The sequence below is a fragment of the Penicillium pulvis genome (assembly GCF_028828015.1).
Source record: "Penicillium pulvis strain IBT 33274 chromosome Unknown contig_23_segment0_segment0, whole genome shotgun sequence".
In the NCBI taxonomy this organism is placed as follows: Eukaryota; Fungi; Ascomycota; class Eurotiomycetes; order Eurotiales; family Aspergillaceae; genus Penicillium; species Penicillium pulvis.
In genome coordinates this window covers 78,560-99,970 of record NW_026643075.1, presented here as the reverse complement: position 1 = coordinate 99,970, position 21,411 = coordinate 78,560, and the positions used below count along the sequence as shown (strand labels likewise).

General features: G+C 48.9%; 8 protein-coding genes across 8 annotated transcripts; 4 read left to right on the top strand and 4 right to left on the bottom strand.

The window, feature by feature from the left end:
- Nucleotides 1–253: 253 nt before the first annotated feature.
- N7503_004309 (uncharacterized protein) lies at nt 254–1,465 on the bottom strand (the record flags this gene model as incomplete). The annotated part of the gene is made up of 1 exon (XM_057063856.1): nt 254–1,465. The coding sequence occupies one exon, from the start codon at nt 1,463–1,465 to the stop codon at nt 254–256; it is 1,212 nt and encodes a 403-aa protein (XP_056921599.1).
- A 597-nt stretch (nt 1,466–2,062) lies between these two features.
- On the top strand, nt 2,063–3,717 carry flbB (the record flags this gene model as incomplete). Its single annotated transcript, XM_057063855.1, has 5 exons — nt 2,063–2,108; nt 2,338–2,427; nt 2,480–2,567; nt 2,639–3,196; nt 3,255–3,717. 5 exons carry the CDS (start codon nt 2,063–2,065, stop codon nt 3,715–3,717), a joined length of 1,245 nt encoding a protein of 414 aa, XP_056921598.1.
- Nucleotides 3,718–6,304: 2,587 nt separating this feature from the next.
- On the bottom strand, nt 6,305–6,532 carry N7503_004307 (uncharacterized protein; the record flags this gene model as incomplete). The annotated part of the gene is made up of 2 exons (XM_057063854.1): nt 6,305–6,427; nt 6,476–6,532. 2 exons carry the CDS (start codon nt 6,530–6,532, stop codon nt 6,305–6,307), a joined length of 180 nt encoding a protein of 59 aa, XP_056921597.1.
- Nucleotides 6,533–6,826: 294 nt separating this feature from the next.
- N7503_004306 (uncharacterized protein) lies at nt 6,827–9,054 on the top strand (the record flags this gene model as incomplete). The annotated part of the gene is made up of 4 exons (XM_057063853.1): nt 6,827–7,751; nt 7,818–8,229; nt 8,285–8,573; nt 8,641–9,054. The coding sequence occupies 4 exons, from the start codon at nt 6,827–6,829 to the stop codon at nt 9,052–9,054; spliced, it is 2,040 nt and encodes a 679-aa protein (XP_056921596.1).
- Nucleotides 9,055–9,211: 157 nt separating this feature from the next.
- N7503_004305 (eukaryotic translation initiation factor 3 subunit D) lies at nt 9,212–11,072 on the bottom strand (the record flags this gene model as incomplete). The annotated part of the gene is made up of 2 exons (XM_057063852.1): nt 9,212–10,773; nt 10,865–11,072. 2 exons carry the CDS (start codon nt 11,070–11,072, stop codon nt 9,212–9,214), a joined length of 1,770 nt encoding a protein of 589 aa, XP_056921595.1.
- Nucleotides 11,073–13,005: 1,933 nt separating this feature from the next.
- Nucleotides 13,006–13,471, top strand: N7503_004304 (hydrophobin family protein; the record flags this gene model as incomplete). Its single annotated transcript, XM_057063851.1, has 3 exons — nt 13,006–13,097; nt 13,153–13,310; nt 13,368–13,471. 3 exons carry the CDS (start codon nt 13,006–13,008, stop codon nt 13,469–13,471), a joined length of 354 nt encoding a protein of 117 aa, XP_056921594.1.
- Nucleotides 13,472–15,130: 1,659 nt separating this feature from the next.
- N7503_004303 (uncharacterized protein) lies at nt 15,131–15,436 on the bottom strand (the record flags this gene model as incomplete). The annotated part of the gene is made up of 2 exons (XM_057063850.1): nt 15,131–15,273; nt 15,337–15,436. 2 exons carry the CDS (start codon nt 15,434–15,436, stop codon nt 15,131–15,133), a joined length of 243 nt encoding a protein of 80 aa, XP_056921593.1.
- Nucleotides 15,437–18,987: 3,551 nt separating this feature from the next.
- On the top strand, nt 18,988–21,020 carry N7503_004302 (uncharacterized protein; the record flags this gene model as incomplete). The annotated part of the gene is made up of 6 exons (XM_057063849.1): nt 18,988–19,382; nt 19,442–19,570; nt 19,627–19,690; nt 19,748–20,199; nt 20,248–20,486; nt 20,539–21,020. The coding sequence occupies 6 exons, from the start codon at nt 18,988–18,990 to the stop codon at nt 21,018–21,020; spliced, it is 1,761 nt and encodes a 586-aa protein (XP_056921592.1).
- Between the last annotated feature and the right edge of the window lie 391 nt (nt 21,021–21,411).

Below are 21,411 nucleotides of genomic sequence, written 5' to 3'. Positions count from 1 at the left end.
TATTCCCCTCAGCTTTCTTTTGTTTGATCTGGGTTCTCCCTGCATTTCAACTTGCATGTACAATATCATTCGTAACAATAAATTGGAGATCTCAATATATTCCATTCCTTGCGTAGCAGTGGTAGATCGTACAGAGCCATTCATTCATACATTCATGTCTTTATCTAACGCCAGCGCCCAAACATTTTTTCTGGGTACAGTACACATGCATATGGCTAAGTTCGAGGGTTAAGGGTGAATCAACCATTGAAGATCATGGCATTTGAATCACCACTGCATCGGATGAGTCCCTCCATTGTGGCCCCATCTTCCGAATACGCCGCTCACTCGCTAAGAACAAGAGCAGATACATGTGCATGGCTACCTCACCCCACGCATAAACCTTTAGTAGCACCGGAACTGATCTGTCCATCGCAACCTCCCCAGATCTTGCAGTGGATAGGAATTCCGGTAAAGGTGCATGCTCGAGAAAACACCAGACACCCCAACCGGCGCGGGCGTCTTTGCCCACAAAGTCGGAGAGGAAGGACCAGAAGCGATCGAAAAAGGTGACATCCCAATCTCGAATTTGATCCGCTTCTGATGGGCCATCAACATTAGTTTGCGGGTCCGATTCCGGGTCTGCATTTGGGTTTGGTCGATTCTCCAGGTCCTTTCCCTGTCCGATCTGGTTCTCCGGCCAGATGTTGATATTGACAGCCCAGTAGCCGCGCTCGAGTGGATCCAGGGACCGAGTCTGGTAGCGTGGTTTATAGGTCCGTGTAGGCTTGAGTCGCTCCGTGAGCATTGAAAGTGTCGGGGTGATATGACTGGTGAAGGGGAAAGTAGAAATGGGTGGTGGAGGGGGTCGGATCTCTAGGGGAAGGGGTGGATGATGTGGAGCTTTGCATGGAATTGTGGGTATAAGCGTAGGAAGAGGACTAGGGGAAGCATGAGTATCATTAGGAAGTGGTGGTGAATCTGGCGCAATAGTGGTGGCTATCGATGTGGTGCTTGAAATGGCCAGTCCATGTTTCTGGGAAGCAGAGTCGATCCGGCGTTTTTTAGGCGGATTGTTTCCCGTCGGTGGATCCAGATATCCAACAAATGGATCTGGATCCGAGTGAGAAGCCTGGCATATGTCCGGCAAAGACTCTGGGATGACGCTGATCAGACTATCGAGAGAATCTAACACAGGCTGATGGACAAGATCTAAAGGTACCGCCTGGCTGGAACCGATCTCGGTAGCGATCGGCTGGGGCTTGAGGGCCGATTCTGGAAGAGGAATAGCTGGAGTCGCCAGATGGTCCGAGCGAGGCAGTCCGCAGGGGGGATCCTGCCGGTCGACTGAGACGGAATGAACGGCTGACTGCGTTGGGCTATCGCGGGTGTCCGTGGACTGGGCCAGGATGGCGGCAACCTGAGCACGGTATCGTGCATCGTCCTGAGCCCTACTGGGGGCAGAAACATGGACGAGGATCTCCATTCCCCGATTTGACCGATCTGAGTATTTGTCAAAGACGCAGGGGCACTATCGATTTCTTTTCCCCCCCCCCCAATATTTGATTTTTCGGATCCTTGGGACTGGTCACATCACATCCCGGCAAAAGTACGGGAATGTGGCTTCGGAAGAGAGAGCAGTCCTGTACGAAGTCGAGAATAGAGAATCTTGTACCGTAGAGAACAGAGAGGTGGAGAAGAGACAAGCCAAACGGTACCGTTTGTGGAGCCTAGGGTGAAGAATAAATAATGTGAGATCATGTACATGTACAGATGTAAAGAATCTCAAATACTGGCAAATCCACCACCAAAGCCAATCACGTTCTATAGCGATCTTCTATTGTCCCCCTTTTGCTGTACATATTGAAGTGATTTGATTTGCAGATTAAAAACCGGTTTCGTAAGGATGATAATGATCATAAATCCACTCCAAGGCTATCTTCACAGGTACAACATCAACTACGCCAAGAAGTCCTCTACCTCTATTTCATCTATCCGCTCTCTCTCTCCACTTTCTCTCTTTCTCAACGGTGCAACGCTCGGACTTTTTCCTCCCCTTAACCTTCATTTCCCCTTGCTCACCATGGACAGTGGCGGGGTGTACCCGATGGATATGCAACAGTACCCTGGTAAGTGTTGTGGCTTGATGCGACCGGTGGTTCGCGACTTCGCTGGTCCGTAATCTTCTCGTTCTCGATCTCGATCTCAAGATCGAGATCAGAGGGAAGAGAGGAAGAGATCCAGCGACCAGAGGAAATTTCCAGCATGGCTCGGATTTTGGAAATAAACTTCTTTATGTCAAACCGCTAATCTGTGTTGCGCCAACGTCCCCGCGGGACATGGTGCAATCCATTGTAGAACAACCAGAGACTCCCACCAGAGGCGGCTTTGGCGCCGAATTCAAGAAAATGTTTCAGGCCCAAGCTGGTCCGAAGAAAACCACTCGAGGTGGGCCCTCTGCTCCCATACGACCTGATCATGCCACTAACTCTGAAGCTAGATGGCCAAACACCAAAGCGCCGAGGTCCAAAGCCCGATAGCAAGCCAGCCCTTACCCGGCGACAGGAACTGAACCGACAGGCTCAGAGGTAGGATTCAAAATTCCCCGTTGGTTTGGAGTGCGGAACAGCCCATGGCTGATCGATGATGGATCAAATAGAACCCACCGAGAACGGAAAGAACAATACATGCGAGCACTGGAGACCGAGGTATCGCGACTACGAGAAGCCTATACGAACGAGATTTCCGATGCGAATGTCACCATTCAGCAACAGAAGGAGATGATCAATGTTGCGCAACACGAGAACGAAATTCTCAAAGAAATCTTGCTCGCCAACGGAATTCAATTCGAGCCAGAGCTCGAGCGACGCCGGGCGGAGCGTGCCTCGGTCGGCGGATACCAGTCCAGTCCGGTCGCAGGAAGCAGCATTGGATCCCAAACGGCCGGCTTTACCAACTCCATGACCCAACACAATACCACTCCGGGCACATCGATCTCAACCGACTTAAGCCCGCGCGCCAATGGCAGCGTGGAACATCCCGAGGTGTCACCCCCCATGGCCTTTGCGCCCCAGCAGCAAGTATACCACGCCGGCCCGGCAGAACAGATGAGTGCCTTGGATCGATCCGCATGTCATGCCCCAGATGCGCCAGTGCCTGCGATGTTGAAGGGTGTCTTTGAAAGCGATCCCCAGCTTCAAATTGATTTCATCTTGACGTGTGTCGTTTCTTCCCATGCTGCCCGTTTTTGTACACTAACCAACCTTGTTTCACAGATTGGAAGGACCGTGTCGTGAACACACCGATTACCTGTGTCGGCGGTCTGTCACTGAAGCGGATGATGAAGACATGCCGTTTTCCGGCCACGCACTGATGGCCACTTGCCCGCCACCAAGCTACATCGCCAACACCACCCCTGATCAGACATACCCACACAAGGCACCTGATCTTCCGCATCCCAACCTCTCCACGCTCCTCAACCTCAGCCGACAGCTTGTGACCGAGGGTCAAATCACCCCGATTATGGCACTCTCATGCCTGAAGAACCATGAGCTCTATCCTTCCTTAAGTCGCGATGACGTTAAAATCATCATTGACACCTTGAACACCAAAGTTCGTTGCTACGGCTTTGGTGCGGTTGTCGAAGACTTTGAACTTATAGATTGCCTGAGTAGTGTGCTGGGAACCAAGGTCGACCTTGGTATTTCCCGTGTTCGCGGCGACTCCATCTACGGTTGAAGCCTTTTCAATTTCTTGCCCTGAAAGCAATCCATAACGATCCTGATGTCTGCAAAATCCTTCCTTTTCTTTTCTGTTCTCCTCTTCTCCGGCGTGCATTACGGGGTGAACCTGTGCCTGCCCTCACTGCTTTCGGTCTCTTTTCCTGTCGACCCGAGCGGGAGCCATGTTGGCCTCGTCTTTGTGTTGTTCCTTACCATCCTTCTTTTCCTCTTTCTTACCATTCCTCTGAAGATGTATATACAGTGAAAACGGTCGTGGCTGCGCCGTGGACCTAGGGAGTTGAGTCGTTTTTTTTTATCTATATTTTGGTCCTTGGCCCCGTGGAATGGGGTTGCCCCTGACCTTCATACGTGTGATATATCTTGTCCTTTATCGACCTTTTGACCCCCCCTTTTTTTCTTTCCCTTTCTTTTCTTTTTTTCTTCTCATTTTCATTGCATCCTGAAACATGGGCAGTCTCCTGGCTTGGAAGCTGTTACTTTACTCGAAGTCATTATGATCAACCCCATTACCAGACCTGGGCGTGTAGTGTTTTACAAAGTAATCGTCGCAAATTCGACCTCGGGAAAATGCGCGTGGCGATCCTTAATATCATTGTAGAAGCAATTCTCGAGCTCTTTCGAATGTGGGGGTGATGACACACTGGAAGCTATCAGGCACACCACCCAATCTATTTGAGAATGTCACGCAAGGTTCAATCCTTTCCCCGTTTTCATGTATAGGACAGTTCAAGTCCATCGTGGCCAACAAGGTTGCCAGGATTATATAGACCCCAGCAAGGGCGAGGTGTTCACCAGGGCAAACCCTTCTTCCAAACCCAAATGGACCTTCTGGTAAAGGCTCCCCCTTGCCCCCTTCTGACTTCAAAATATATCAGTTAGGGCTGAAGTCCTCCAGAGATGAGTAATAACGTTCATCTCGCGACATTGCCCACACATTAGCAAGTACAACCGATCCCCTAGGGATTTGATAGCTATTATAGATATCATCTTCAAGAGAGGCATATAGGACGCCAAGAGGGGAAATAGGCGCCTAGCGAGTCGCTTCTTGGATCACGTACTCGAGATATCCCAGCTATGGTCTATTATCGAAATCTAGAAGGCGATGGATGTTGCTATGCTCATCCAGACCGATCACCTTTTCGATCTCCTATTTGACTTTGGCTTAGATCTGCGGATAGGTCATCAAATTTAGAATACACACGACCACGGTGGACCAAGTGGTATTACCTCCTACGATGGAGATTACACCTACCGCGCCTTTTAGATCGGCTATTGTCGCCTTATTGGGCTTGCCGTTCTTCTTAGAGATATATCAACCAAAATATTTACACATAAAAGAGGGCTAGGTTACGGCCCCCGACCGAACGAGCGTTTCAGTAGCCTCCCATAGTGCATCATACAAAAGTTAAATAGAAGGCTTGGTGCGGCGGGCATGGGTAAGTGGCTGAAAGGCAGTTAAGATCTTAAAAACACTAGGCAGATGGCGGAGAATAGTAATCAGATCCACGATGGAAGCGCCAGGCACCCCGCCTTTTCTAGTAGCTTCTTTCACATCAATCGCCATCTATACATAGGAATCATTCTCTTCTTGAATCTCAATACCAAAGTTAATACGTAACACGACGGCGGTAGAGAATTGGCGTAGAAGAATCTCCCAGTCTTATGGTTTGCCCAACTTTGCTTTAGCGGCTCGTCGGGCCTCTTCCTGCTGGATCGCCCGCGATATGGTTTGCAGGCAGACTGAGTGAAAGACTGCTGAAGAAGTTTCCGATGGAGTCTGAATCGTGGTGACCAGCGCAGGAACGTGAGAGTGACACCCCATCCCATCACCTCAAGAACCACAAAGCGTGGTCGGTCAGCATAGTGAGCCCCTCTTTTATCTAGAAGATTGTGTGCCACTTCCACACTGTGGAGTATGATGACTGACCGGGATAACACGTTGTAATTAAGAATGTCAGAGTTGTACACCTCGCCTCATTTAACAAATCGATGCTCTGGATGATCCTTCGGGACCATGCAAAGATGACCCCAGATGGGATTTCCAGATGGGCCTGGTGGTAATTGAAGCCGTGCCTTACGCGGTCGTTTGTGAAGTGTCCCAATAATAAGACAGATAATGAGGCCGATAACCACCCTCGGAGAGATCGGAAATTGCGCAGAGAATATATAGCTCTGGGGGAGGGGGCAAATGTTGACAAGTTCCGGATGCTGACTCGAGGAAGAAGGTGTTACCATATCGAATGATCGGCCATTGAAGTAAGAGAGCGGGGCTGAGTTAAGCTTGTGCTTATTTGCGGGCCCACCCTTCCCGTGTACAACTTCAATGCGAGTATGGGAGAAGAGAGGAAGGTGAATAAAAGCTAGGTACTGTAAGTAATTTAGAGCTGCTACTCATTCATCTGGTGAACTAAAACAATTCTGAATGTTGAGATTAGACATAGACTACATAAAAACAATATCCGTTGAAGAGAATCAAGACCTCATGGTATTCATTGGGATCATGCCAACACTTCAAGTTAGATGAGAATGCCTTGAGATGCCTATGCATCAAGTTAGATAAGAATTTGGCCAAGCGGAATCAGTCACACCTTACTGTATGGAGCTTTCTTAACCCGTAGCTTGCCTAGGCTCTCTTTCTCTCTTGCAGGAGACTGCCGAGTGGGCGTAATAAGAGGTGCTGCATCATTCTTCTGAGTGCTACCCTTCTACTCAATATCAGTATGTTACTTCTTTCATTAACAAGGACAACATACCGATGACCGAATGAACTTTCGCCAGACACTTTCTTTCTCTTGGTTGATCTTGGACATAGTGCAAAGCCAACTTGTGTGTGTATTGAGACCGAGTGAAGTTGGGGGCACGATGGCTAGATTTATACAAAACAATACTGAGCATGAGATGGGATGCAATTGGGGTTTAAATCTCTCTTATTTAGACTATTAATGTATACCAACTTCGGAGTTCGGATTGCCAAGAAATAACCAACTTAGCGCTAACCTATAATGAACCAACGTTGTTCAACTCCGAACTCCGAACTTCTTGCTCTCCGCATCTTGGATCTTTGGATGTCTTGAATGTACTGTCCATGTGTATTATGTCTAAAAATGCCAACAACTCGCCGCAACGGTCAACTGTGGTCCTGTGAGCCATGCCGCAAATCAAAGCTACGGTGTGATCATGCGACCCCAGTTTGTGGCCGCTGCATACGACGCGATAGACAACACCTCTGCGTCTATCACCCATCACCCCTCACACGGGTAGTCCCACCACGGGAGGAACGAGTACGAGTTCGAGAGCCTAAAGAGCCTAAAGAGCCTAAAGAGCCTAAAGAGTCGACAGAGTTCAGCATTAGCTCTGATGATTGGAGCCAAAGAAAGGCCACTACATTCGCGCCAGGTTTCCTTGGCCACACTAGCTACTCGGACGCATTTAGAGATAGCGACAGCGGATTGGAACTGGAAGGTATATCGCCAGCCCCAGGTGCTTTTACCGTGAATATTGAGCGCATACAGCGTGGCGCACGAGTGTTGGTACCCCTGAAACATCTTTCCTTGTACCGGGAGATGTTGACTGCCCGACACAAGATCTGGAAAGGATGGACCCTCGCCTGGCCAATTACACTTCTGATCTTGAGCCACACGGAAGAGATGTGGCACTCCGTTCAACGCGAAGAAGCTGATGAATCCAAGCAGATGCTTTTGCTGTCCAGGAGGCTATTTGAGAAACAGACACGACCGATCTATCTCGACTCAGATACAACATGTACGGAATTTGTGTCTTTCATAGCTGGACGCTGGGAAACGATAGGTTTGTTGTTTACTCTCGTCGGGGTGGCGGCTAACGCCGTCCTTCGTGACCCCGATGAGACGTTCGATGCGCTGGGTGATGCAGAAAGCATCAAAGTCACCGCTGTGGCAGCTGGAGATCTCTGTCTACAATTCTGCCAGAGTGCCGGAATCATCAATGACATAGTATGTTCACTACTTTTGCATCATACCTCTCTTTTGACAATCGTATATGGCGATGGCGGTAAGTCCTACGATTGCAAAACACAGTGAGAAGAGCCTGTGTTGGATCTAACCATGGACTTTGAAGACCACCGACCCTGGCGCCGGCTAGGTGATATGGCTGCTACTCTCTCCGCATTTGGACTTCATCAAGAGCCGGTCAACGTGCCTTTCTTTCTCGGCGAGATGCGGAGGAGGACAATGGTAGCAGCATATACTGTAGACAAATCTCTTGCGACATTTCTTGGGCGACCTCCACTAATATGCTGGCGGTATTGTGATATTCAAATGCCTCTAGACCTCAGTTGGGACGAGATCCACGCTGAACCGGCGGAACGAGAAGCAGCCATTGCGAATTTGAGTAGTGATGGCTGGAACAAGGAAGGATATATCCAGAAGGGGGCTTTGGGTCGTGCCTGTCTTTTGACGAGTATTTTCCGTGAAAAGGCACTGGAGCTATCGCTTGGTCGCCCGACCGACGATTTGCCAGAACGAGTTGAGTAAGAGCTGTGGAAATACCATGGGCATGACGAGGTTGAAATTGACTCCACCTAGGGCCTTATCACGGGAATTGCATCAACAATACGACAATCTGCCTGATTTTCTACGGTGGAATTCTATAGGACGCTACATGACCAAAGATGCCCCTGATGATCGTCTTCAAATTGACATTCGTCTAGAATTCATCTATAACGATTTTCTGCTCTATAGAAACCTTTTTAAGAAGACCAAGCTGTCACCAGACCGGATCATCAGTGTTTCGCTAGAAATCATGAGTGCGATGCTGTCCCTTGTCGCCAGAACGCTTGAAATTCAAATCTCCAAACAAATGATCTCATGGAATGTAAGACACATACTGGCAATTCAAGTGGCGATTCTTTACCAGGTACACTGCTTATAAAACATATTAGCTTTGCAATACCGGACTTCCTCCAGCTGGAGTTCTATCTGCCGAGCTTCTCCGGCAATCCCGATTACGAACCCTTGAGCCATCAGCTTTCCCGCGCTCTGAGATCATTCAGAAGCTCAGTGTTTTTGCATCGTATTTGGAGACTATGGTTCAACATGATGATGGTAATTACCAGATTGCACAACAGGGCCACCGGGCCATCCGTCACGTTTTGGATCAGGTCCTTTCAGCGCCTACGTGGGCCGCTTCGTCCGCATTGGATTCCACGACAGAGCTTGATCTCGACGAGTCAGCCCTTTTGAATTCGGATTTACTGGATGGCATTGATTTTGATGACCGGGAACCATTTTTAGAGTGGCTGGATGGGACAACGGACTTTCATGAGCCATGGCATGCTTGGATGAACTTGAGTTGAGCCGGTTTATTTCAGAGATACATGACCTTGGAAAAAAAATATTTGTAGAAGTCATAAAGATTTGGTTCATAGCTTTGATCAAACTTTTGCAGATATGCACAATTCAAGAAACAGATAGGAATCTAATCCAACAAGAAAGACATCAGACCATGGAAACTTACTCATCATTCTCCTCGTCATCCTCCTCGTTCTTCTCCTCAACCTCAGCCTCCTCATCCTCCTCGAAGGTGGTGGCAGGCACGCTGTACAGACGGAGCACAGAGCGGTTGGGGTCCTTGATGAGGACGTACTTCTTCAGAGCATCAGCAGGCTCATCAGCATCTAGGCCACGGATACGGTCCACGATGGTGCGAACAATACCCCAACCGTTGCCGAGGTTCAGGTTCATCTGAGCTGCGAACTCGCGGGGCTTGTAACCAACAACGCCGAGGATAATGTGGCCAGCGGCGGAGCGAGGGTTGGCACGGGACACGAAACCAAGCTTCATGCCGTCGGCCTGGGCCAGGATAGCCTGGGTGGTCCAGCGAGCGAGCTTGCAGGAGTTGTTCTTCATCTCAGTGGCGATAACGGCACCACGCTGCGAGACGAGCTTGCTGCGCCAGTCAAGGGCACCGCCAGAGCCAATGGCCTTGCTGTCGAACTCGTTGAGAGCCTTGACGATCAACTGCTGGTCAGGGCCGCCGGTGGGGCTCTTCATAACAGCGTCAACCTCGGTACGGACAATAAGCTGCAGGGGCTCCTCATCACGCTCCAAGGAGATATCGAAACGGCGGTACTTGTAACCCTTGGAGGCGAGGGGATCAGTCTCCTCGGCCTCGTTGTAGAAGGGGTTGGGCTGAGCGAAGGAGATCTTGGCATCCTCGGACTCGGTCACGGTCTGTAGGGCAAAGTTGTGGTTGATGAAAGTGGCCTCCATGGCAAGAGCACCGGGGGTGTTGATCTGCTCCTGCTTGCCGGAGGCCTCAGAAATCTCGAGAGGAGCGTCCTGAGCGTTCTCGTTAACGCTAACAAGATCCATAGAAGCACCGGGACGCTTGTCGAAGAAGATCTTGTTGCCCTGGTGGGTGATAACGATATCCCACGAGTAGACACTGCGGGTAGCACACATGAGCATGGAGAGAATGTCGGAGGTGACGAAGACGGTGGCCTGGTCCTTCTCGGCGAGTTCGTGAATGATGGGGTCCTGCGATGTGGTGACGTTGTAGGCGGCACGCTCGAGAGCCTGGAGTCTGCGCTCGGCATTCTTGACTGGGGGACGGTCGTAGGATCGGTCGTAGTAGTGCAAGAAACCATAGGAGTCAAGGTCCTCACCCTCGGGGGTCTCGAGGTTCAGCTTAGACAGACGGTTGAAGTCAACCTCCTCCAGCATCTGCCAGTCGGGGCGAACGTTAACGGACGCCTCACGAGTGCGCTGGGGCTTGTCGTAATCCCTCCAGCCGAAGCGACGGCCACCACGGCCACCACGGTTGCCACGGCTGTCGTAGGAGCGGTCACCCTGGCCACGACCACCACCAGCACGCTGGAAACCACCACGGCCACCACCACGCTGGCCAGCCACACCGCCGCGCTGTCCACGACCACGGAAAACGGTGCCACCACCACGGCCAAAGGTGCGCTTGGTAGAGGTACGAGTGTTGTCGACAACGGAGAAGGAGGACTCATCTTCGGCAGCCTGGACGGTGAACAGGCTGGTGGAACCGGCGCCGTAAACCTGCTGGTCTAATAGAAGCGAAAAATACAAGTCAGTAGACTGCAGATTGGCATGCCACGGTGGGGCACTAAGAAAAAAGTTGCAAGATTGGAGATATACCTCTGAAGTTACGGTTGTACTGCTGGCGACCCTGACGCTCACGATCCTTGGACTCGGCAGTCCAGTCAGCCATACGGCCAAGCTTGTCACCCTTGGAGAAGGGGGCATAAGGCACACCGTTCAACATGTTGTCGGCGGTGGAGGAGGGGCCCCAGGAGTCCTCGGAGGGAAGGGCGGCCACGAGGTCCGCGATCGAGATAGGAGCCATTTTGCAGATGAATTATGCACCAGCAAACAAAAAGGCAAAAAGTGAGTGTTTGGTTATCGTGGGGTTCGAATTATCACCCGGAAGTTTCTGTGTCGCGAGTTCATGTGGCTGAAGTGGATCCTCCCGCGGAGCACCGCCACACCGGCCACATCACGTGATTTTTAAAAAGGAAATCGGAATTAGGAAAAGATGTCTGCTTTGTATTTGAAGTAAAGGTACTAAAGGTGAACTATCTACGAAGTATGAAACATTCAAGCCTAGGTATCTATGGCTTCCAGCCGGGGCTCTCATTAATCAATTCAGAAAGTCGACCAACCGTAAACTCGCTATATGTGCAATCCGGCCGCAATTGGGGTTAAAGTGGAGTAGTTCGAATTGCTGTCGACTAGCAACATATACTGAAAACCACACAATTTTTGGATTATCTACGGCGCTACATACAGATTTTAAAAGCGGGAAACATAGATACAGGTACAGGATGGCAAGTCATCCACCAATATATGTAATGTATATGAAAGATTTCCTATTTCAATGGAATTGTATCAGCGGCTGGACTTGTTTGAATGATTGTGCCAAGATTTGCCCAAGTATCTTTCATACTCGAGCTACTAGCTGGATAGACTATGCCGGTCTCGAAGGGTCAATGGTGTAGTTCAGTGCCCAATCTCAAGCCATCCAATATATGATAAAATACTGCCAACAATAACATATCATGTTGACTTCAAATGCCCTCACGTAAAGGCATATGATGCTTACCAACGCCTCCAGGTCGGTCCGAGATATAGTCTCTTGGAACAAATTGTTGATTAAGTGAAGATCGGTCTTGTTAATGACGCTCAGGAAGTGGATAAACTCCGGTTAGCAAATCAGGTCTTCATGTCCGGAAGATTTGCTAGCGCCGTCAATAGAAATATACTATGTGACCATCAGCCTGGGTCTTCCTGGGCGTTTGTGGAGCGATTGAGGTAAAGCTGGGCAACCAACGGGGAGATCCTTATCATGACTATTTGGATGTTCAGGCCATTCGATACTCCGGTCGCTGTATGGGCTGCATTGATGACAGGTATGACAGATTCATAGATGCTTGCCATGCAGTCCTAAAAATTTTAATTTCCCTGTTTTCATTTTTTCAATTTTTTTTTTCACTTATATAATTTTTAGTGTGTGCTATCAAATATAACCTTAGTTGATTAGACAGCTCCGTTCATCTAGGATTCTCCTGTTCCTGAAGATCGGCGTCTTGGCGATGCACGTCAAATATAGTAACCAGCAGGATCCACTGATAAGAAAATTGTTGCCAGGAACAGAGGATGGCGATTGGTTCTTTTTTTTTTTTTTTTTTTTCAATAAACCCACAAACTAGTGGCCCAAGCATGAAGTCTGGGACCATGACTTCATTATTATTGATCAATCCATTCAAATCTCGCTCGGACTAGCTATGATGAACAGCCAAGACAGGTCGCTTAGGGCTCTACATCAAACCACATTCAGCTCTAGCCTCGGTAGACGATCCTGGAGCTTTCGATCTATGGAGTCGGATCTTCCTTGACCAACCGCAGTACTGGTGTCTCTGCTTGGTACGTGCAGGATTCTTTGTTGACTGTCTTCCTTTTGTTCTTGCTCGTCCGATAGATCATGCCCTATCTAGAGTCTTGCCGATCTTCAGAGTAGTCCACAGCTTAGCTTTGGTGGAAGGCTCTTAACACTTCAGGTGACCGGTAAGTTTTGTGGATTCTGGGAATTATTAGTTACACCATGTACTACAAGGGTGATTATACCATATACTACAAGGCTAGTTTAATGAGTATAAAAGGCATAAGAATTTTCAACATGAACGTCAAATCCGAATCCAATTATCTCCCAACCGCCACAGCCCTCAGCTCTTCCATTTATCTTCTCATCTTTCGACTATAATTCAAGCACTACTATCAAAATGCGCTTCACTATCATTTCCGTCCTGTTTTCCGCCAGTGCTGGCATGGTGTCTGCACTTTCCTCTGAGGGTGCTCTTGTCGCGCCAATTACGTGTAGTACTAACGCCACTTCAGAATAGGTCGAACAGGCTGCCGCTGCTCTGAAGGGCAGCTCCTTTGAGCAATGAGTCCGAGACCTCCAACTGTGTTGGCTCGCTGCTTTGCTGCGGCTCCCTGACCACTTCCCTGGACCACATCGTCGACCCAATCTTGGAGGACCTCGGTATCGCCGCTTCTGCCATTGTTGGTTCTGTTGGCCTATTATGTATGTCTTACGTTTACAGAAAAGTTTCCATGGTTATCAAGACTGATATCTTGTTAGGCGACCCCTATGAGGCCAGTACCTGCACTTCTGCTCCCCAGTGCTGCACTGAGGCTAATCTTCTGGTACCTTCCGTGACCACATTTACTCACATCAACGGTTAATTGGACAAAAGGTGACACTGTCGCTCTTGAATGCTCGATTCTGAAGAACTGACTCCACTTTAACAAGTCAGATTGAGCGGTACCTCAATACGTACAAACTGTCATCATGGATGGCCAGCTTTGCGATGTGAAAATAGTTACCTTACAGTGAACACGTGCTCTTATTTATAATAATAGTAGTATATGTACTCTCAAGCCGGTACGTGTAGATGGAATCAATTCGTTCTGAACTGAGCGGGCTAGTGGACTCTGGGAACTAGTGTTGGCGAATCTACAGGAAAACAGCGACAGGAAGAAAGAAGATTGCAGACTCATTTCACGCCTTCCTGGGTTGAGGATGGTTTCATCAAAGTCACTAGACAGGCATCGGACGCAGTGTTGAGTTTGCAATCTGTGCAGCGGGGTTTGGTCTATCTATCCATCGCGCACAATCAATGAATGTGATAGACTAGGGGGCACCTACTCAGGTACACTTGGATAGTCTTACCTGCCTTGGGAAATATTGTGGTGAGTTTCAAGTGAACGGGCTCGCTATGGTCACCGCATTAGTCTGTATATGAAATAATGTTGAACAACCTTGGATTCCGTAACTGATAATTCAAGGCTACTAATTTGGTGGAAATGAAGGTCGCGGATTGAAGGTCACCGTTCTTGCTGAGTGCCATTCTAGACCACCAGGGCTCAAATGCTCACGCCTTAACACTGAAGATCCTCGAAGCGAAACAACATCTTTCTGATTGCTTTCTACAACTATGGGATAATCATGACTCGCTTATTCCTGGACGTCCTCCGATCCATTTTTCGGCCTACTTCTCCTTATAATACAAAGATAAACATCATCCCGATCACCGAGTGCGGGGTTGCCAAGGCTATAGCGTCGCTTAGAATCATGAGATCACCTGCAAAGTACAGTGACGACTCCCTAAGTAAGAGCCGTGTGGTGATTGGATGACGGCTGGCTAGCCCGGAAAGGGATGGGGCGGGTTCTGCACCGGATCGCTTTGAGAATAGCGGCTGTCTAGACTGGACTGTCTTCCTAACCTTGCAATGCCATGGTTGCGCTATCCAGGACCGCTCTTTCTGTTAGGAGACCCTCTCAAGGCAGCCAGGCTAGGATAGCAAACGTCCGCTTGTCACTCACAGGGATCTAGCTATTTTGAGGAGTGAGTTGATAAGGGCAAGGTCCTCCATGATCTATACTGAATCTGCTCTCGCACACAAGGGCCGAAATAGCGACAAAGTTCCTTAGCCCAAAATGTATCTGTCATGATGACACGTTGGAAGTGTTGGGGATAGCAATGCTACGGAAATGGTTTCTATGCCATTCTTGCGCTACCTTACACAGTATTGAAGATTGTGCAAGGTGCTACGGGAAAAGTTGTTCTTGTAGAGCTGTTGTATTTAGGGTAGAAGTAGCCCTCAAACGCCAGGTCTGTCTTGCCATTCCATGGCAGTAATACGACGACCACAAATCCTGGTAGTAAAAGAAAGTTCCCGCCTCAGCGTCCGTCAAGAGAGAGTCCATAGCCGGCACGGTGTCAAAAGAGAGAAGTTGATGGGAGTAGAAGGGTGTCAAGGGGGGATATGTATCATGAATCGAAAGTGTTGTCGGTGAGTCGCATGTGGTGGGGATATGTAGATTGCCAGTCCTCTGCAGGCTCATCTAACATGCTTCAGATAGCGCATAGTAAGATAGACTGCTGCGAGACTGGTGTAAGCGCCGCCACCAGCAGTGATCCAGACAGGTCGATGGACATTCAGCGAGGTGCGAAGGAGTTGGCCTTCCTTCTTTGGCTTCTCACCTGTAGGTTATTAGTAAAATTGAGATTCTAGGGAAATCTGTGAGTAAGCAAGGAGGAGTGTACCCTGCTGGAAGAGTCTCTGTCTCAGGTTATTCAAACCCTGCCGAGAGCGAGCTGGCAGAGCAGCGAGCTGTTGCATAATAGGACCGGCAGCTGCTGACATGGTTGTGGATAGTGTCCTTGATGATAGAAGGGATGGATTGATGAAAGTAGAGTGGAGAGTGGTTGATGGGAAAGAGCACCATAATGCCCAGGAGTCTTATATAGACCCAATCATCTGACAAAGTATGCGGGGTTAACAGTGGCGGGTCACTTCCGGGGCATCCTTGTCTTGTGGCAATGAACTTTGAGTTTCACCATGAGGGAGCTGTCCAGGTTGACCTCTACATGCCCAGCGAGAGTAAAATATGTTTCTGAGTAAGATTCTAGCAATTACTGACCCGGAGAGGTAGTGCTACTTCTGAAGTTCATGAATCGATTCCCCCCAGCGACTTGACTAGATTCACAAAGCATGACGGCAGCAGGAACAATCAGGGATGATGAATGTCTAGGTTAGCCCCCTCCCACATCATTGAAACTTGTCCAATTCCTGCGATTGGTCGACAGTGGACGCGCCTGGTTCAGCACCTATGTACATAACACACGATCAGCGCCCAAGGGGGACCCAATGAGGGCATCGGTCACCCCTGGAATTCTTCAACACAGACAGGCAGGTGCTGGAGAAGGTTCAAATATCACTCTCTCAATCTTCTTCGGTTTTCATCAAGCTTAGGGGACTGCTCGAGATTTCCATATTCAAGGTGGAGACCGGGCCCACTGAAAAGTGGAAATCTGGGGATGACAAGTTGTGGGGTTTTAGTGCCCGCGACCCCACTAGAACGCAAGGGGGCAATGAGCACGCTCTTTTGCCACCAACGCTGATTATGAATTACATCTACGGTCGCATGGAAAATTCCCTCAAGTCGACACACGCTTCATATAGATCTCTTGGTGATTCCTGTTGAGTTGCAGAGCTGCAGGAATGCAGAATTGCGCAATGGCCAAATACGAGGCCAACCCATGAACTTGTCCACTGTACCAGACTTCCAGTCACCAAACCAGTCAAATCTAATTTGTCTTCTATCCCCAGCTCGCGCCCCTCACTAGCCGGCGCGAACATCGAGAATGGACGCGACTGAGTTGAATCAATACACAATCTTTTGGCCTTCTACCTCTAGGAAGGATGAAGCGCATTGATGAGAACCAAGGCGGGAATAATACCCACGGTCGCGTTTGGCTGTAAGAGTCACAGCTCCAATGCCTCATCAACTGCTATCTGTGAGCCTCACCAGCGCTTTACACAAATGGCGTCCAGAGGGACCAAAAACAACCGGCGACTGGGGGCTGAGTGATTCCACGAAGCCAGGGCGGATGACCTTGATTCAAGCCCTGTTGCTGATGGTCATGTTGCGGTATGGCTTCCAAGGCCCGGATGCGCCGCCTTATAATCGCCTGACAGTCAGCGGTGAAGATTAACACGCTTACAGTCTGTACCCGCCAAGGTATCTCAGAGACTGCTCTATACCGAAGCAAGCACCAGTATGCATTCACCAGGGCGGCTGTGATTATCTCTGGCATGATCTTGAGTGAGCCGGTGCATGCGATTCTAAATCGATTGATGGCCGAGGCGTTATCTTCTCGTCAATCATGATGGAGACAGACATCACAAGAAAACAGTCATTCCTCGACTAGGCGCGGCTGTGTCACCTATATCTAATACTCTCGACCTTGATTAAAACCTTCCACTACCACGGGTAATCCTTTATCGCAATTTCATCTTGAATGGGCGAAGACTATCCCACTAGGAAACAAAGCACTCGATACCCGCATAGCGAGACTCTCCAACAGAGACGAGTGGCGCTGCATTGTGAGTGCAAATGGAGAATATGCGGGCTTCTTTCCCACAATCTTCGTGGAGGGTTAGAACAGTTAGGGGTTAGTCAGGGGCTCTCATTTGTGCTGCATGATTTAACTACTGAGCGTAGACGTGGCTGCCTTAACCTAAGGAATTAAGGCTACTAGTCACATATCTTAGATTGACTACTCCGTGAGTCGTTAATTAGATCTCCGTCTCTTCAATAGACGGCTATCCATGTTTGGTATTTCCTCTGGTGCCTTCTCAGATGTGTGTCTAGTTGGAAATATATGAAGAACATGCGTTTAGGGAAGGTTTTGCGTGATATTAAAAAACGTCGGTTCCCGTGGTCGTCAACCACCAGGTACCAAGCATATGTACGGCAAATATCCATGAATGTAATCAATATGAGGCCGAAGAGAATGAGACTTTTTTTTTTCTTCTTTCTTTTCTTTCCCCCCTATCTCGAAGATCCCATCAGTGATGGGGTCGCGCTAACAGTCCGATTGCCGACCGGACGAGTCTGGTGAAACAGGCTCAGCGACATCGGACCTCGATCGGATCTGGCGATTAAATCAATCTCGGGAGATCTTGCCGTAATAGACAATTAAATTCGAGATTAGGTCTTGGTTTTTGGTTTAGATAGTGAAAAAGTGGCAATGTGGGACGAGCAATCAATTCATGGTAAGATATGGATATCTTAGCTCGATGCACGGTCAATCTGGACTCGCTTAGTGTCAACCTAGTCCATTTGAGGTGAAAAAGACCAGGAAAAAGCGCAGGATTTTAGCCCCCAAAGCCCTAGGGAATAAGGACCGGATTTCCCAATACAGGTTAGGGCCATAAGGCTGCACTACGAAGTTCTCCGTACAACGGAGAAGATTCAGTAATCAGTGATATAATGTAGGAATTGAGTACTGTATTCCCAAGCTGATTGCAGAATTTGCTTTTGCCTTTGCTTTTTGCTCAAGTCCCATGTCGATCCCTTCTGTAAGTGGTACATATACGGGTGCCCCAACGTACGCCACGAGGCAAATCCTGGAAATGGGCTTTGTTAGCGTTAAGATCCTCGATCTTTGATTTGTTCAATTTTTTCAGCCCCGTCAAGCCTCGTCAAGCCCCTAAGCCCCCTGACGTCTTTGCCGCGATTCGTTACCATGATAACGCTCGTGTTCTAAAGAGGAAGCTAGTACGGAGTAGTGCATACAGTAGTCTTGGCATGTTGCCGTTCCGGAAATCGTCCAATAGGAATGCAAATTCGCGATAAAAAACGTGGCTCTGTGTCGCATTCCTATCGCGCACGCAATCTGGATTGTGCCCCGCAGCATTATCCCGTACGGCCGCATTCGCGTGGGACTCGTCCACGGTTCATAGCGTTACTCCGGATGTCATGCGTTCTCTCGCTCTACCCACTTTCTATTTTTTTTTTTTAAACTTCTCTTTTAACTCTCCTGCACCAGCCTTCCATTGGTCTCCTCCCTCTACTTGATTCGACCGAATTTCCAATTTTTGATTGATTTCTTTTCCTGTGGACGAAGCACGTTAATTGCCGGCCCTTCAATTCTAGACCGACATTCCCATCTCCATTGCCCTGAAACCCGTGTCACATATACCCCAGATTTGCACCCATTGCAGCACCCCGCAACGCGACATTTGCGCCCCTGCAGCATTGCCCATGCCCATACGCCAACCTCCATTGTCCAGCCCTACACGCGATACTCCCATGCGCCCAGATTCCGTACGATAGATCGTCTTCATCATCTCGAACGCAACTTGCCCATATCAACACTCTGCCCCTCTGCGAACTGGAATGACACAAGATGGCATTTAAAGAAGATAAGCCGTCCAGCCATAGTCATGGTGTGTTGGACACATTAGGTTTGAAGGTGACCGAGGGTCACCAGGATGTCCAGGAAGGATTGATGGCCGATAACGTCGACAATCTCCAACGTCACCTGGGTAATCGCCAAATTCAACTAATTGCTATCGGAGGTTCGATCGGAACGGCCCTGTTCGTGAGTATCGGAACGGGCTTGTACCATGGTGGTCCCGGTAGTTTATTCATTGCCTTCAGCGTGCAGTGTATCTTCTTGGCCATGGTAAACAACTGCCTAGCCGAAATGACCACTACCTTCCCCGTTAGTGGTGGTTTCATTCGCTTGGCAGGAAAATGGGTCGATGATGCGCTCGGTTTTATGGTTGGCTGGAATTTCTTGTTCGACTTCTTTTTTGTTCCGCACTGCATGGCCGTTGACCTAACTAACATGGCTGTAGCTTTTATGAGGCTCTTTTGATTCCATTCGAAATTTCGGCTTTTACTCTGGTCGTGTCTTTTTGGTCTGACAAGGTCACAGAGCCTGGCCCTGTAGCCGGTATCTGTGCAGCGATCATCATCTGTTATGGGTAAGTGATTCTCGATGTTGGATTTTCTAGTATCTCAATGCTGACCCTTTGACCAGTGCCCTCAATGTCTTGGCTGTCAAAGCTTACGGTGAAGCTGAATTTTGGCTTTCGGGGGGCAAGGCAAGTGCTCTCTTTGTTTGCTTGAAAGAGATCTTCCCACTGACTGATAACCCATAGGTGATCTTGATCTTTGCACTATTCTTCTTCACCTTCATCACAATGGTTGGTGGAAACCCAGCCCATGATGCGTACGGCTTCCGGTACTGGAACAATCCTGGCTCTTTCATGGAGTATCTGGATGTTGGTACGCTGGGTCGTTTTGAAGGGTTCTTAGGATCTCTCTGGTCCGCCTCTTTTGCCGTGGTTGGTCCCGAGTATATCTCGATGGTGGCAGCCGAAGCCAAGCGCCCCCGGCTTTATATCAAAGCAGCTTTTAAGACAGTCTACCTTCGCTTTGGTCTCTTCTTCATGGGTGGTGCCCTTGCCGTTGGTATCGTCTGTTCTTGCAGAGATCCGGCATTGACGGCCGTCGTTGCCGGTACGACATCTGGTTCAACTGCTGCGGCGTCGCCATATGTTATTGGCATGCGAAACCTCGGGATTACAATTTTTCCTTCAATTATCAACGCGTCAGTATTGCTAAACCCCAAGAGTTGCTGAGTACTAACCCCGTGCAGTCTCCTTTTGACCTCTATATTTTCCGCGGGCAATACGTACACTTACTGCGCTATCCGTACCCTCTACAGTTTGGCGCTCGAGGGCCGAGCTCCTAGGTTTCTTACATACACCACACGCAAGGGTGTTCCGATCTACTGCTTCGTCATTGTGATGATCTTCCCATTGCTGTCTTTCTTGCAATGTTCCAGCAGCTCTGCCACTGTGATTACCTGGTTTGCTGAACTTGTCACTGCTGGAGGTAGGAACTCACGCCGAGGATATGCAAAAAATTAGCGCTAATAAAGAATCAGGACTTATCAACTACATCACTATCTGTATTACCTTCATCTGCTATCACCGCGCCTGTAAAGTACAGGGCGTGGACCGCAGAAGTTTTGCATACTTCGGACGCTTCCAGCCATACTCCGCCTACTTGGCACTGGTCTGGATGGTACTCGTCACCATCTTCTACGGCTATCCCGCGTTTAAGCCTTGGTCGGTGTCCAACTTCTGGGCCAATTACACCATGCAAATCGTGATTCCCTGTCTCTTCGTCCTATGGAAAATTTTCAAACGGACCAAGTTCGTCAGATCTCGCGAGGTTGATCTGGTGTGGGAACGACCTTTGATCGATGCGTATGAAGCCAGTTTCATGGACTCCCCGATAGGCTTTTGGAGGGAAGTGGGTCAGGTATTCGGACTTGGACGGGTCAAGGGTGGTAATGACAAACGCCGACACTCCGTCGCTCTTCCTAGTGGAAACGAGGGTATCGAGGAGGGGGCACTGGCTTGACCTCAGTCCTGTGTCAGCCCGCTTGAAATTTTGAGCCTTATTTTGATCTTGCTTAACTCTCTATGTGGTGGTTTGCTTTGGCTGAATCGCCGTTTTACATGCTTCTTGATACCATTCAAATTTCCATGGAAGGTCCGACCTTGGAAGTCATTCTTGTCTCAATATCGGGTGAATTGACTTATGAATTCAATATTAAGTTGAAACAAATTAGCTATTGGCTGGTTGTTAAGTATGCATTATGCTTCAATATCTGGTATTAGTCTCCAGCAGTATCAAACTAATTGTCATTCACAGTCAGTGACTGTAATAACTAAAGATTGATTGCAGTACCGGACCCATAACCGCTCTTGACCTTGATCTGGACAAAGCTCCCAACCTTCAACGCTTGCTG